The 17,665-nt window shown below is 38.3% G+C and overlaps 1 protein-coding gene across 2 annotated transcripts; it reads right to left on the bottom strand.

Annotated features, from left to right (window-relative positions):
* LOC579376 (WD repeat-containing protein 5) lies at positions 1-16,757 on the bottom strand. Of its 2 annotated transcripts, none has more exons than XM_030998248.1 (13): positions 16,451-16,757; positions 15,132-15,407; positions 14,439-14,535; positions 13,859-13,932; positions 12,330-12,419; positions 11,404-11,493; positions 10,764-10,847; positions 9,756-9,811; positions 8,987-9,033; positions 4,422-4,497; positions 2,014-2,122; positions 1,435-1,522; positions 1-585 (listed from the first exon to the last, which is right to left on the bottom strand). In XM_030998248.1, exons 2-13 carry the CDS (start codon positions 15,255-15,257, stop codon positions 485-487), a joined length of 1,038 nt encoding a protein of 345 aa, XP_030854108.1. In that variant the 5' UTR covers positions 15,258-15,407; positions 16,451-16,757; the 3' UTR covers positions 1-484. The 2 variants fall into 2 exon arrangements, with proteins under 2 accessions (XP_030854108.1, XP_030854109.1); XM_030998249.1 differs by having other exon boundaries at positions 16,627-16,756.
* Positions 16,758-17,665: the final 908 nt, after the last annotated feature.

The following is a 17,665-nucleotide window of genomic DNA, read 5'->3' on the forward strand; positions in this document are numbered from 1 at the left end:
TCGACCTATTCTGATTGATTCCACACCGTTTCTTTCACAATGCAATAGCATGACCAGAACTCAACTTTATCTTTAATGTATCTATCATCATTTTCATTCATGTTGGAAAAAAGAGGCTGCTTCTGGTGATAAGACAGTCGTTTTAGAGCACCAGTCCGGAATTCAATTCAAAAGAACACTAACACATGTTGTCCTCAGATTGATTCCACTCTGGCAATAAACTAAAAATTAGTACCAAATTCTCACTTTCGTTTCCAGTTTCTTACCATTGCCAGAACTACAACACACGAGTCTGCAAAACAAGACTATTCAATGTTGAGTAACGTGTATCTTCTGCAGAGCCAGGTCAACTCAGTAAGTTGTTCCTCACAAAAGAAGCGAGACTCTTTGCTAGGATCGCAACATTAAATCACGGATATTGGACAATGGAAGGTCAAAGTTCAAAATTTACACAAGAAACTGTACAATAAAATGCCCTCCATCGTTAGCAGTCTGATCGCCAGATCTTGATCGTCTTGTCGTTCTCAAGCGCTGCCGATGCGATCAAGTTTTCTGTGGGATGACATGACGTGCAGAGGACAACATCTATGGAAATGATATAAAACACAAGCAAACAAAGAATTTAATAACAGTTTCCTTGATGCACGTATTCCAAATATTTAATTTCCATAAAGATGAATACAATTGATCTTTAACCTTATTTTCAAAAATTGCCCCCAAAATGCCTTTAATAATTGAAGTGTACGTAATCACCCAAAAAAAGATTATTTAACAGTTTCTAGTGCAAGGTTAATTTGTTCCGGTTTAAAAGGGTTGCCATGGAGCTAATCAAGACCGGAAATGGGTCATCTTGAAGCCTTTGGTAGATCTATCCCATGAAGAATACAATGTGGCTCAGAGAGAGTATATGTGTGGCATATAAAGAGTTAAACCTGGCTTAATGTAGGTCCATTTACAAGTACCCTAAACTTATCAATTTCCATCTAAGACAATAAGGGAGTTTACAGATACAATCTGCGCATGGGCAGATGAAGGTCATTTGTACCAAAAAGGTAAAACCCATATTCGCTCATGAAAGTTATGTAACATTATTCATTTATGCACCAACGGTACATTCTATGATACGCAGGTGGAAGTATTCTTTTCAAGAGGGCAAACAAAAAGGTATTCATGAAGCACATCTAGGACTTTGGCAATTATTATTCTAATATGCTCAAAGTGGAACTTCTCCATGTGTAAAAGATCTGTGGATATTTGGGGTCATTTGTACCATGTGCTATCTGTAAACTCCCTTATTGTCATTACTGCAGCACTACTTCTACTTCTACGACGATACTCAGCAGGATCCATAAGTCAGGATGTAGTGCTGAGGAATAAACTATCTAGTTCTTGGTCTAGATGCTTGGTGGAAGCGCTCCCTTTCCACCATCATACCTGTGTGTCCTTGTAGTTTCTGTACGATCTCCTTGGTTTGTAGATTCCATATATACACCATGTTATCTTCAGATCCCGATACAATCCACTATGATAAACAAGAGAGATGCACAACAAATGATGTATGACAAACAAATATCCTCTTTTTTCATGAATACTACACTCAATTAATTTTACATATTTCATTTTTCATAAATAATAAATGGCAATGTAAGAGGTAAATGAATGATCCATGTTTGATGTTTTCAATTAGTTACTTTATTTGATATTATATTCTTTTGAAATGTGTAAAATTTGCAATGTTTTGTTTGTTATATATTTGTAAAAATGCAAAAGAAAAAGAAAATCAAACAGAAATAAATAAATCAAATCAAATCAATATATATACAGATAGTGGATGAAATGATATGCACATCTAATGTAATATTACTTAAATGGTAACAAATATTAAAAAAACCGGAAAATATGAAGAAGACTACAACAAGGATCTCTTTGTGTTGGAAACTACTATTTTATTGCAGTTAATAACTACGAAAAAAGGATTATGAGCAGAGATGCTGTTATAAGAATTGAACTCACCTTTCCTCCTGTGACAGAGAAGTTTGCAAAGATGCAGTATTTCTCATTCTTGTGACCTGTGTATGTCTTGAGACACTTTCCTTTACTGTAGTCCCACAGCTTCAGTGTGCTGTAAGGAAACAAAATATGAAACCACACAATTCACAATGAGGCTAGAACAATCACACTGGACAGAACGTACAACAACACATCTGAACAAACAATTGTAACAGTACTAAGGCAGAGACGAGGATTCTCTGTCACATGCAAAGATAAAACCAAAGTTGTCACAATTTCAATTTAATATTTGGCGACTAACAATGCTTTGAAATATGTAAGCTTAAAGTATCTTCTCTCACTAATATGTTCCCTGCAGATTTTAGCAAGTAAATCTATTATCCATAACAAGTACTCTAAAATCTATTGAATAATTGTATTGGCCTGACCTTGAGGAAGATTGTGAACACAGCTTAAATGGAACAAAATTGTGAATTTTATAATTACGATTCATCCCATCTCTTTCATGGTGCAACATATACTCCAGCAACAATTGTTCTGCAGTCAATGTATAAATCTAGTCGAAATTATCGAGGGTAGACTTAAAATTATACCTTATCCAAAACTACATGTATTTGTGATCGTAAAGCAAATTGCAACCCTAACCCTTTATTTTTAATGATAGAAGCCTGGAGTGAATGGTAGATCTCTGTTTCATAAAACTTGTTCGTTCGTTCGTGTCTCCTTAGATCAAGATTACTGTAATCTTGATCTTCGGAGTAGTTGCTACAACCGGCCGTGTCAGACACGTTGCCCCGGGGTGCGAGATAGGACTCTTGTAGCGTGCCCCCATTTAAAACAATTATACAGTTACAGTTAACAATACATTCAATTAATAGTATGAAACTATTAAAATTACTCTCATGTTACAGGAAAAAATATTGCATATACATATATTATGAATCAATTGATTTGGTCGATCCAGTTCGATGGCACAAACACGGCACTACTGGACAGAGATCCTAATATTTACAGAGCTTGGTCTTGTTGCTCTGTTCGCCAGCAGTTTAAGGATATGGAATCCCGCGGCACATTACTCACAAGAGTTCTAACAAGCCAAGCTTATACAGAGCCTATAATAAGTAATGTCGTACATGTACCACCCACCCGATCGATCAAAAACTCATAACTCATAACTGAAGAAAAAAAAGTAAAAAAAAGTAAAAAGAAAAGAACAAACACGAAATGGTAACCATCTAAAATTTCATAGTTGTGATAAATATCTATAAAGATTTATCAAGCACCAAAAATAAATAATATCATGTTCAAGAAAAGGATATATACACTTTGTATTCTTCTTTCGTGTCCTCAAATGCTCTGCCAGGCCTTGGCACACTGGAGAGCCTTCTCATTTGCTGCCACCAGGTCTTCCAGGCAGCATTGGTCGATTAGGAGTGGACATCTTAATAGGTGTGACATGGATTGCACGGATGTTCCACACTCGCAGTTGGTGTCTGTGTCGTCAGTATATCCCCATTTATTCATGTTGTATTTACATCGCCCCACACCTGTGCGAAGCCTATTGAGGGACTTCCACGTCTTCCAATCACATCTATGGCCAGGGGGCAGCTGTTCCTTGGTCGGGATTGGTAGTTTTTCATGGTGGTGGTTTTCAGAACGTTTCTCTTCCCACAAGATCACTCTGGTTGAATGAGGAGGTTACAGTGACAGTGGCTGGACTGTATGAAGGAAGCTTTTCCTTGACTTCAGGCGGGTAGGGGCCGGTTGATGCGAGTAAAGGGGATGGCGGGTGTCCTCAACTTGTCTGCTGCGTTCAGTCCTACTTGCAACTGTTCTGCGGACATCGGATGGAGCAATGCCGGCCAGGGAGTGCAAGCTGTCCACATTCGTGGGCTTGAGGCAGCCAGTGATGCATCTGCAGCTGTCGTTGAGTGCTGCATCAACTTTCTTTGTATGGGATGATCTTCCCCATACAGGGCAGGCATATTCTGCTGCAGAGTAACACAACGCAAGAGCAGTTGACCTCAGCGTAGAGGAATTGGCACCCCAAGATGAGTTTGCCAGTTTCCGTAGTAGGTTGTTCCTTGTCCCAACTTTACCCTTCACTTTTTGAACATGCTGTTTGTATGAAAGGGTTCGGTCAAGAGTGATTCCAAGGTAGACAGGGTGATCGCAGTGTTTCAATGAGACATCGTTCCATAAAACTTGTAATCAATATCAATATCAATATCAATATCAATATCAAATGCTAAAATTCTATGAAAAAAATTTGCTTTCAGCCAATCAAATGCCACAACTTCAGTAGCTTATAACATTTATTGGAACTTGTTATTGATAATTTTTTTAAGAAACAGGCCCTGATGTGACATAATGAGAACACGTAGAGGAAGGAATGTAGTTAAGAGTCTTACTTGTCTAACGTTGCAGCCAAGATGTACTTTCCATTGGGTGAAAACTTCACATACGAGACTGGAGGATTGTCATCATCTACAAAGAGAAAATCATTGAAAATAAAAACTTTCAGAGCATTTACAACATTACTCAATATTCAAAGTCATCTTTTGAAGTTGAATTGTTCATAAATATATAAATATAACATAAAATTTGATGTGAAGTTAAAGCTCGATGGGGCTTTTTTTAATAAATATGTTGTTTTCTTCATAAAATCTAAAAAACTTGTGTATGCAAAACACAGGGAGCGGGAGCAGGAGGGGCACTTGCTGCAACCACATTCTCACATTCTTTTTGTTTTCTTAGACTTATTGCCAATATCACTTTCACCGGATTTTTTGTTTAATTCAGGGTTTAAAGATTACTTGTAAGAAAGTGTAATACCGTGCAGGAAAATGGTGAGGGGGAGGGAGACTTGGTACAACCTGCTTCTTAATTTTTGTTTTCTTAATAATTTTGCTGCCAATATCACTTTCATATCATTTCTCGCATTTTTGAAACTGTGCGTTCAAGATAGCTTGTAAGAATATGTACCACTATTTTTGTAAATATATCTGTTTGGTTCACCTTTAGTTCAATAGGTACACTACATCACACTTTATATTTCTAGAGCATAATCAGAAGCCATCATGTATCATGTATACAGCCTAGTTTCCTAACCCTTCCACCTGTAGGCAAAACACCTACAACTGGTAAAAGCCAGAAATACATTAGCTGAGTTCAAATGACACGCATGAGGGGTAACCCGACACATGCTCCGCCGACGATTGCTCCGCCGACATTTACTCCGCAAAACGCGACAATTGCTCCGCGACATTTGCTCCGCGACATTTGCTCCGACGTCAAATGCTCCGCCGACAGTTGCTCCGCCGACAGTTGCTCCGCCGACAGTTGCTCCGCCGACAATTGCTCCGCCGACAGATGCTCCGCCGACAATTGCTCCGCCGACAATTGCTCCGCCGACAATTGCTCCGCCGTCAATTGCTCCGCAAAACGCGACAATTGCTCCGCCGACATTTGCTCCGCCGACATTTGCTCCGCCTGAAGCGACACTTGCTCCGCCGACATTTGCTCCGCCGACATTTGCTCCGCCGACAATTGCTCCGCCGACAATTGCTCCGCCTGAAGCGACAATTGCTCCGCCGACATTTGCTCCGCCTGAAGCGACAATTGCTCCGCCGACATTTGCTCCGCCGACAATTGCTCCGCCGACAATTGCTCCGCCTGAAGCGACAATTTCTCCGCCGACATTTGCTCCGCTGACATTTGCTCCACCGACATTTGCTCCGCCGACAATTGCTCCGCCGACAATTGCTCCGCCTGAAGCGACAATTGCTCCGCCGACATTTGCTCCGACGACATTTGCTCCGCCCAAAAAAGTGTCCCATAAACTACAAATGCTACTAGTACTACGACAAATGCTTCGCCGACAATATTTTCTTTACACCTATTTTTTTCGTTTCTTTTTTTCTTCTTCATTTTCTGAATGCATTTCTTGAAATAATGTAGATGAAATGAAATGAATGAATGTTGATGAAGTGGGAGGAAAAAGGAGTTACCTAAAAGTCATTTCGAATATACTGAAATAACTTTCCATCTATCACTGTACGTCCCATATAATGTATACTAAACACTCATTACATGTCGTGGGAAGTTTTTAAAAAAAAAGTAGAGCAGCAAGCCACATTCCCCAATACGCGCATACCTCCTAGTTAATTTCAAGTAGCTCATCAATATGTAATACCTGAAATTACCTCGATCAATGCATCTTACTAGGTAAAGCATTATACAATGTAATAGGTCATCATGGAAGTTTAGAAAATAAGTAAGGGGGATTTACCAAGTGTTGATCTTTTTAAGAGTTTTATAAAGAAACAAAAAGATATTGAATATTTCTCAGCGAAAAAAAGGAACAAGCTTGTTTCGCATTTTAAGAAATGGCGATTTGACTTATGATACTCATGTTGATTTAACTTTTATTCCTGTGCCCCCTCACTCCCCTTTATGCACTGGAGTTCAAACTATGATTTATATGTGTACAGTGTATTTTTTTTTTACTATAATGTTTTTTTTAATAACTTTCTTGTCCTTTCATTATTGTTAGTTGTTCTTATACATATTGGTTTTTTTGTTTGTCTAATTATTACCAATGACTTGTAAATATGTAATTTTAATATGATTGAAAATTTAATAAACACACAAATATTAAAAAAAAGTTTAGAAAATAAGGGCACTTATATACGTAAGGAAGAGAACCCATTCAGACGGGAAAATGAGATGGCAGCCTTTCTGCTTATTCACATTTATACAAATCATTTTGTTGCAGTTTGATGTTAGTTCTTCATGATAAGCCAATTGCTCTTCTTCCGGTGGCTTCGTGAGTCCCTTAAATTATTTAGTGAAAACAAAGTACTCGAATGAAACGGAGTGTTTTGCACACTAACATATATATATTAAAGCTACATACACTTAACTAAAGGAAAGAAACCTTTAGAAAATGTACTGGATATTATTGAAATATTATTCTAAACAAGAATGTACTACATGATTGTATTACTTTACGTTTCAATTTCACGAGAGAAATAGAACTCGAGAGGGGGAGCAGAGAAGAAGTGATGGAAATTAAAGAAGACTAATAGCATGAGAGGAAAGAAAAGAGCAAAGAAGACAAGAAAACGGTGTAAACAGGAAAAGGAGGAGCATGGGAGCTGAGGGAGAAAGAGAGAGAGAGAGAGAGATAGCCTTGAGCTTTGGATCAGCTAATGAGTAATACATGAAACAGATTTTGAGCGGAGTAATTATCTTTCGCCGGAGAACTTGCGTAAGGAGCTATAATTTTATTTTTTATTTTTTTAAATCAAACATTATGGGGAATAGCAAAAAACGGTTGTCTTTTTTGCTCTTTTCTTTCCTCTCATGTTATTAGTCTTCTTTCATTGAGGTAATTTCAGGTCTTACATATTGATGAGCTCTTTGAAATTAACTAGGAGGTATGCGCGTATTGGGGAATGTGGCTTGCTGCTCTACTTTAAAAAAAAAAACTTCCCATGACATGTAATGAGTGTTTAGTGTACATTATGTGGGACGTACAGTGATAGATGGAAAGTTATTTCAGTAAATTCGACATGACTTTTAGGCAACTGCTTTTTCCTCCCACATTATCAACATTCATTCATTTCATTTCATTTACATAATGTCATGAAATGCATTCAAAAAATGAAGAAAAAAAGAAAGAAACAAAAACAACCCGTGAAAAAAAAATATTGTCGGCGAAGCATTTGTCGTAGTACTAGTAGCATTTGTATTTAATGGGACACTTTTTGGGCGGAGCAAATGTCGTCGGAGCAATTGTCGGCGGAGCAAATGTCACCGGAGCAATTGTCGCTTCAGGCGGAGCAATTGTCGGCGGAGCAATTGTCGACGGAGCAATTGTCGGCGGAGCAATTGTCGGCGGAGCAAATGTCGTCGGAGCAATTGTCGGCGGAGCATATGTCACCGGAGCAATTGTCGCTTCAGGCGGAGCAATTGTCGGCGGAGCAATTGACGGCGGAGCAAATGTCGGCGGAGCAAATGTCGGCGGAGCAAATGTCGGCGGAGCAAGTGTCGCTTCAGGCGGAGCAAATGTCGGCGGAGCAAATGTCGGCGGAGCAATTGTCGCGTTTTGCGGAGCAATTGACGGCGGAGCAATTGTCGGCGGAGCAATTGTCGGAGGAGCAATTGTCGGCGGAGCATCTGTCGGCGGAGCAATTGTCGGCGGAGCAACTGTCGGCGGAGCAACTGTCGGCGGAGCACCTGTCGGCGGAGCATTTGACGTCGGAGCAAATGTCGCGGAGCAAATGTCGCGGAGCAATTGTCGCGTTTTGCGGAGTAAATGTCGGCGGAGCAATCGTCGGCGGAGCATGTGTCATGGAACCGCATGAGGGTTATCATCATTTTATCCCAAGATTTCACACACCACACATGGTCCCTAGCATTTTACAAACAATATATAAATCATACTCTTTGTATTCTCTTGTACCAGATGAAACTCCTTCCAGGGGAGCGTTTCACAAAGACTAGGATTGACTTTAAATTGGACCCAACTATGGTAGGCTGTCATGCCACTGTTTGCTCTCACCATTATGATCTTCAGATGATATTTTTCTTTCAATATTGAATGATCAAATAATGTAAATTCTGTAGATTTGTGACCATGATTTGTACGTCCCTTGAGAGACCAATGCCAGTAAATGGTGAGAGCAAACAGTGGCATGAACAGATTGCTATAGTTAAGTCCAATTTAAAGTCGATTTTAGTCTTTGTGAAACACCCCCCAGGTCTTCTTCATGAAAATTTAAACTATTTCTAGTTAACAGCGGTCTACAGTCAGGAGATGAAAATAGTGTATTCCTAGTCAGCTTCAACTTTCAAGCAATCCAGCCATACAGTTGTTTTTTAATGAGTCTTGAAGATATTAACCACACAATTTAGATTTGCACAGTATGCAATTAACACAAGTAAAAGTGAAGATGAATCAGTAACTTACCTATCAGAGTTTTCAAGCACTGCCCAGACGCTGTATCCCAAATTCGACTGGTGGGATCAAAAAGAGAGAGAATCTTATAATTTCTAACTCACTTTAGATTCATTATTCATATCGGCTCAAAGAATAAAAAGAGAAATTGAAACAAAGAGTGTGTCACAAAAAGTACACTGTGATGGTAGTTGAAAGCAGCCAAGCAATAATTAGACAAACATGTCTGAGTATTTTATAAGTGTAATGCTTCCTGGGAGAAATTTCAATTATTTAAACATATTTGTGGCTTACACCATTTGTGGTTATTGTCCTATGGCGGACTAAAGAATATTAATAAGTCAGGGTAAATCAGGAGAGCTTGGGTATTTGTTTTTAGTTCATCGTGACTATGCCATGGACCAGTGATGGCCTGGTGGTAGAGTCGCTGCCCGGCAAGCAGTAGATGCAGGTTCAAGTCCCGCTAGTTCCAAGATTTTTTTCTGACTTGTTTTTCAATACAGATCGATCAATCAATCTTGTTTACTGGGTGTAAGCCACAAATATGTTTAAATAAATGTCTGAGCATTTACATTCGAGCAGTAAAACAATTTTTTTACATCATTCATTGACAAGACATTTAAACCATCAAATATATGGAAGTCCGGAGGTTTTCTAAAAAGGCCCTATAATCTGAATAAATAATAAGTGAACAATGCAATGCAGAATACAAGGGGGATAACATTGAAACATGTTTTTGAACTGCTTACTAGAAATAGAATTTAGTGAAAAAGAAACTTACCAAAGACCATCATAACTACTGGATACAATGAGAGAACCATCCCTGTTGAAATCAACCTGAAACAGAAATGATGTAATACTTATAAACCCATGCATGCATATTCAAGAGATGTTTATATTAATTTCCATTCTTATTAATCATTTAGTCAAAATTTCACAAAGGTATGATGATTTTATACATCGTGTGCTACAAGTAGTGCATAACAATTACCGGTAATTCAATCTCAACATGAAAGTGTGAAACCGTCATTTTAGTTGGTTTCAATTTGAATTTGGGATTCCAAACTCAAAAATCTAAATATCAAGATACATGTATCCCATCCTCTTTTATTTATAACTGAGAGAGCTGCTAACCTAATTTTGTTTCAATAATTTTAAAATTCTCACGGATATACCGAGTGAAGAACACATTCCCAGAATAAATACTATAGTAAATACTCCATTCAAATTTATGGACGTTTCTTCCCTGTGGACCTAGTGACAAGTTGTTCATTAACCTGTTATCAATGAATGAACTACAATACTTTGGAATCCAGTCCGCATACATTATTTGATGCAATGCGAGGCAAGTCTCAGGGCAAGCTTTCAGGTTTTTAAGAACAACCTTTCTTTAAAATGTATGCATAAAATTTAAATATGTTAGTACACCGGTCTATGCATGTGGCAAATGATTGGTTGAAAGCGTACACGTGACCAGGCATTTATTTTGCCTAACGCGTAATCACCCGTAATTTGGGTAATGACCGGTCATTATCAAAATCATGTTAGAAAACATCATGTTAGAAAACATCATTTTATAAAACAAATAAAATATAATCTTATAAAACAAATAATACACATCATTTTGTTTGGGCATTAGTAAAATTACCCACGCTTGGTACCTTCAAAACAGTCCAAACGCCCTCGGCTATTGTCTCAGGCATGTTAGACAGTTCCAAAGGTACCTCGTGCAGGTAATTCTTTCTTATGCCCAAACAAAATGATGAGTATTATTTGTATATTAACTTACAGCTGATACCGGATCTGAGTGAGCCGGTAACGTCTTGAGGCACTTTCCTGTCTTCACATCCCAGATCTTCACACTCTCATCAAACTGTAACAGTAAATACATAGATAAGGATCAGTCTACAAAGAATGGACGCTACATGACGATGACTTTACACCTAAGTTTATCTCTTAGATCACTCAAACATCTTTCATATTTTTACCTTCTCACAGAATGCAGTCCACCAAGCTTTCAGTTTTTCACAATTAGGTAAGTAGTCAGATTAGTCTTGTAGGTATGTTAAAGATGATAGAAAATATATAAGTATTAAGCTAGGTGTGCTTCAGTCATGAAATCTTCACAAACTAAAAAACATAAAGAGAAAACTAATTAGTGAATGATGGAGGGGCATAGTGATAGAAACACTGTCAAAACTGGAGAAAAATCAGGGAGAAATTATTACCGGTACATATGTCAGCAAATTGTTATCTTAAATTTGCAAGAGACTGTAACGTGAAATACTAACATTTAATACACTTTCTTCGTGTAAAAGTTTTTTCCAGGGGTAACATGCTCTTGTGCAGATCTCAATCTTCAGTTAATTCATACATCCTTTGAAGGCTTTGCTACGAAATACTACGCAAATAGTGTTCCTTTCACTTACCGATCCAGACACGATGAGATTTGATTGTGGGTTAAAGTTGCAGCAGAAAACGTAGTTACTGTGACTCTTCAATGTTTTCAAACATTTACCCTAAGAGAAAAGGAGATAAACAATTCAGTTTCATAATGTGGCAGAGATTTGGGCCTATATGTACCGGTGTGTTGGCTCAGTCAGTAGAGCGTCCGCCTTACAACCGGGAGGTCGTGGGTTCGAACCCTGGCCGCGTCATACCAAAAGATGTTAAAAGACGGGAGTTGCTGCTACCTTGTTTGGCGTTCAACAATAAGGGATAGAGCAACGTTGATCTGGCGCTGCTCAGTGGCTGCCAGGCTCACGATAAATGGGCAAAAAGAATTTCCATTTTCAGTTTAACTTAATAAAATTTGGAGTGGTCTTTAAAGAGATTATTACTATCATATTCATAAAACTCTACTGAGTCTAGTTGTCAATTAACTATGTACGATGTCCTATATTTGAGATGCTTAATAAGCTCTTATGAATATGGGCCAAGAAATCCACTTTTAATTCCTGTAACTTTTCAAGAACTAAGTAACAACATGTATGAATACTAAAAACAACAAAATTATAGCGAAAAAGTGTTATTTTTTTTACAAATTAGATAAGTCAAAATCACAGCTTCCCAACACCACATACTCATGTTTAAGGCAAGACAACAATATATATATATTCAAGACTATTTCATCATTATAACAATGTACTGTTTAACTTTAAAAACTACATGTTTAAAAACAATCTGTCCATGATTTTCTCTTTATTTTTGCACATATTTTCTAAAAAGATTTTCAGGTCGGTCGCAAAGGGCAATACAACAACTTTTTTTGTAAAGCAGTATTATTAATCAGACTGAAAAAAATGTTTCAAAACATAGTTAAGGCACAAACTGCGATTGTAAGAGTGATACATACTGTGTTAAAGTCCCATATTTTGAGAGTCTTATCATCCGATGCAGAAACAAGAAGTCTTGAATCACTGGACCAACCAACATCTGATATACCCTGTCAAAATATAAACAGTCAAAGATTATATCAAACATGCTGCTTGTAAGTATCGGCTTGCATGGTGATGTACTTCTTCTACTTCTACGACGATACTCAGCAGGATCCATAAGTCAGGATGTAGTGCTGAGGATATACAGTAGGCTTGCGGATGCACCATGTGAGAGAGAGGGAGGATTGAGGAGTCCTGAAACACTCCCGACGACGGATAGTCAACCTGTTCGAAACGTTGAGCCACTCCCGCCACCCATCCTCTCCAAGCGCTATAGTTCTCCTTAGAACTATAAGCTAAGAAAGATAACCAACAGTCTTTTTTAGGACTACACACCCTCAAGAAAGATTACCGAGAGTCCTTTTCAGGACTCCTCAATCCTCCCTCTCTCTCACATGGTGCATCCGCAAGCCTACTGTATATATATCAAACATAGCTTGAAGTGGACAATAAACCAGTTTGTAGATAAAGGTGAGTTCTGGTAATACAATTGCATTGTGAGAGAAAAGGTGTGGAATGGATCAGAAAAAATATAAATGTAAGTATTGGTGTGTACTACAAGGTTCTGGAGTCATCAAAATCATAATAAATTTGGACAAGTCTTGGTAAAGTAACAAGCACTGAAAGATGTATATGGAACTACACAATTGGTGTCGGGGGCTACTATACCTTGATTTCCTTATCTCTCTATGCTCGTTACTCAGCCATTATACATTTTCTTCCATAATTGTTTGGCACATGACATTTACTTCCAATCTTGAACATTCAGTGTAAGTTTCATTTGATTCTGTGAAAATTCATTTTTTTTTTTTACCAGAACTCAAGTTTATCTTTAAACATGAAGAAGTCCCACTTTGTGCATGGAGGTGCATCAAGAATACATCTTGTCTGCTGCCCTCTAGAAGAAAAGAATACCTCCACCTGACCACCTGATCTGTGTACCATACAAGTTAGCATCAGCATATTAATGAATAATGATTGCATAAACTTTCATGAGCACGTATCTAGTCTCAGTGGGTTTTACAATTTCGTATGAATGACCTTTATCTGCCAACGTACATGTAGAGATAGTATCAACAATCTGGCTCAAGTCTTTACCTTTTTTATATGCAGGTTAGCTTATCTAAGCATGACACAAAAGAAAAGTTTATGCATACAATTGTTACAAAAACATACTGGCACATATCATTTCAATTTTCAAAGACATCATATTCATTTTTTTCATTATTTGGTAGACAGGATTGTAAATGCATTTATAATCCCATTAAAGTTAATAAAAAATGTGAGATTACCTAAATGATGAGGATAATAATTTTAGTATCAATATATAAAAATCTGGTGTAAACTATATTACCTACAAACATAGAATAATGGGAGTTTTATGCAGAAAATTTGGCCTATCATTCACTGTGCATTGTGTAGAAATTCAGACTTGATAAAGACTTACCAATTTGTGCCCTGATATTGTCTTCTCAAACTTGCCATCATATGCTCCCCATATCTTGATAAGTTTGTCAGCGGCTGGTGTGAAAAATACGGAATAGATTGAAGATGAACACACACAAAAATGAGCAATGACATCACATTTCCAAACAGAAATTAAAATCTGTGCAAAACACTACAAGTTATCTATTGGAATGTGAAATAAGTAGTCCTACAAGTCTTATCCAATTTTACAATCAGGTAAGACAAGCAAGTATGACAAATTTCATCGCATGTTCTCATGCTACAAACAAGTTTACATCAATATACTCTCTACTGCAGGAGAGCCGAAAGGGTGTTTTAATAATATATTCTCACACAGTGTTAACAACTTTCTGGCTCTCTGCACACAATACCATGTTTTGTATATGTCTATATATCATGCAACACCAAGGGTAGACACATTTCTGGATCATTCATTTACATCAAAACTTGAAACTTATAAAAAAGTCTGATTAGTTTGAAAAAAATTCACGTTAATAATACCCAAACAAACGTAAGAATTTTGTAAACAATCTGTGCACACTTTGTTTGTAAATACTCACAGGAGCTTGCAAGCCATTCTCCATTGGGGCTGAATTTAACTGCTGACACCGCCTTGGTATGTCCAGCTAATGTGAATTTGAGGGAGTAGTTTGGTCTCTGAAATGAAAAATAAAAAACATGGCTAGCATAATTGAAAGTACAGCAGCACAATGACATACCGGTAATAATAACATTGACAACATACACGTAGTTCAGGTTGTATATTTCATTGAATATTAAAAGTGACCTTAAAAGTTTGATGTTCTTCTTCTTCAAGATAATCTGCCTCCTTCAATACTGAAGATTCTTGCAGATGCCGTATACTCGGCCTGATTGGGGTGTGCAGGTGGACCATTACACCGGGGTTTCCCCCTACTCTCATAAGAATAGTGCAATGGGTTCTTAACGTGCAAGGGTGGTGACTCTCCTGTACACGGGGCCTCCATTTAACGTCCTATCCGAAGGACGGAGTGTTTTCCACTTGACATAACCTGCGTCTAAGAACAAAGGAAGGGGCACGTTAACACACAACGCAGAAGGGTATCATACATGTTCTATGGATGCCTCTTGATACTCCAGTATTTAGGGTTATTTAGGGGTTGGGGGTTCAATTCTTAACATCATCAGGAGTGACTGTTTTTTTGTTTTTCATGATTACACAAGTTTATGATGTCAAACTCATGAGTAAAACTAAGAATGTTATGAACTCTCACCTTTGGAAGATTACAAGCAGCAGCTGCCGATGAAGCTGATGTGATTGTTGGTGTTGTCTGAGGTTTAACTGTTGCTGCTTTAGCATCCCCTCCTGCACAAGGTTTGATATCTTCCGTACACGACATGGCTTTTAATGTCTTTTCAATAATTCCAAGCGATTCACTTTTCTTCCTGAAGGAAGATTATCTTGTCCTTGTTGCCTTTGATGAAACCGATCTCTACCTCCTTACATCCACGTCAATGTATGCTGGACTACTTGAAGGGAGTGCCATGGACTGTGCATAGTCATAGAAAAATAAATAAACATAAAAATATGGCATATGAGCTGATTTGTATGACATACAGGCCTCATGATTTTAAAGGGATTGGGTATCTTTGTCTCAGATTCTAAACAAAATCCTGGATTTAGCTCATGCTGCAATCATAATTATAAATGTTTAGGTCAGTCAGGAATCCCATGACGTTTACAAGCGGATCGCCCATCTGATTATTAAGATATTTATGATTAGAATTCGAAATTTCAAAAACGTTTTCCCAACGGTTTTATAACATTACAGTCTACCGGTATTGGAGAAAATGTGTATGGTAAAACAGGTCACTCAAAGATTTTTACTTTTTGAGGCACTTCATGATTATTTTGAAGCGCAATTTTTTTAGGGCTTCAATATATTAGACCATATCGCAGACACTGATAACACATAGGGCCATGCATCTCAGATTTGGCATTGTTAAACAATGCCTTTAATTCCAAGTAGACCTAATGAATTTTAACATCGACTGATATCCTATCGAACAACTGTTCGGTAAACAAAATCACAATCGATCTTAAATGTCACATATTTATGAGAAAAGCTGTTTATCACTTCCCTATCAATAGCCCTTAATTTCAGATCAAAAGACAAGACATTTGTTCATCTGTCATGTCTGTTCCTACAACACATTCAGTGCCATGCGCCACACCGCACCGCCTCCTTATTTAAAAAACTACAAAAACACCAGATTAGATCTACAATCACACACTGACACAGTTCATACAGTTCTTCCACAAGCGAAAACTACTCTTCAAATCAACTTTCAAGTCTGATCAGTAGACAGTGGATGAAATGTTTTTGGTCACCATGTGTCAACTACATAGTACATTGTCTACCCTACAGTTGGAATTTATTTTAGCCTGGCTTAGAACAAGTAGACTCTAACTGTTAAGCCTAGTAGATGTTAGATCAAGATAAATTAATTTTTATCATTAATTTTCATTAACGTTTTTGTTGTTGTAAGAACAAAAATTCTCTTCTCCACTTGCTTGTCAGAATTCTCTTACCTCAAAGCCAACGGCTCATGCATTGAATTTATTACACGCCTGGTTCAGGGGCAGAGCAGTTGTCTTATTATCTCACAATGCTGGTTTGAGTTTCCCTAACACAGTAACAGTAACATGCAATGTGTGTGGACAGACGCTTTTCGGTCACCGGTCCAGCTCGATCTCTACCGCCGTACCGGGAGCGTTCCGGGTGAATGTTTGATCTCAAGCTGGCCTTTCACTCTCCACGGTTCTATACAGCACACGAGCTTACAATAGGATAATCACTAGCTCCTCGTAGCCCGCGCTAGCTGCACTGGTGTGTGTACTTGTTGCGTGTTCATTGTCTACATGCAGCACGATGCATACAATACATGTGATATTTGTGTGTGTCGATTGTGCATGCATATCGCATGCATCCGATAAATCTAAGTTTCGCAACACTTCGTCCCGTAAAATAATCGCCTATTACATTATTACCGTCCTCTCTGCATGGTCAGATGAGGAGAGGGCAAATAATTTTGTGTTGGCCTATTCTATTCGTTAAATGTACACCCAGGGGCGTGCGGCGGAGCAAATTCAAAAGTGTGTGTGTGGGGGGGGGGGGGGGGGGAGGGACCAACAAAAAGGGCACTTTCTGGAGAAAAAAGGGCATCTAAAAGGGGAAGTCTCTATAAAATATGCAATTCATTAGACATTACATTATCAGGGATCATTCAATATTTGTTTCTCTTTTTACACCATACAAATCATACTTTACAGTTGGGTGTGATGGTCAGAAACTCATTTGCGAGCGAGGAATTTTTTTAAAGATTTATGAGGTCGCAGTGCGAAAAATTACATCTATAAAGAGGAAAACACCCAGTCCTGATGGGGTTATACAGTGTCGGATACAGGGGGGCCGGGGGACCCGCCCGCCCCCCCCCCCCCTGGCAAAAAAAAGAAGGACAAAAAAGAAGGGAAAAAGGGGGGAAAGGAAAACAAAAGAAGGGAGAAAAAAAGAAGGAAAAAAAAGAAGGAAAAATAAGGTATCAAAATATGCTCATCTGACCGTAACCCCCTTGACCCCACCTAGGACCCTAATTAGGCGGACAGCTGGATGCTAATCTGACCGTAAATCAATGCTTAAAACCCCTGAGCTTCTTGGGCCTCGGCCCCCTGGACCTCACGCCAATTAGTATCCTGCCAATGTCACAAATAAGGTATCAAAATATTCTCATCTGACTAAAACCCCTA

This window comes from Strongylocentrotus purpuratus, unplaced genomic scaffold (genome assembly GCF_000002235.5).
Source record: "Strongylocentrotus purpuratus isolate Spur 01 unplaced genomic scaffold, Spur_5.0 spur5_scaffold_4, whole genome shotgun sequence".
Lineage (NCBI taxonomy): Eukaryota > Metazoa > Echinodermata > Echinoidea > Camarodonta > Strongylocentrotidae > Strongylocentrotus > Strongylocentrotus purpuratus.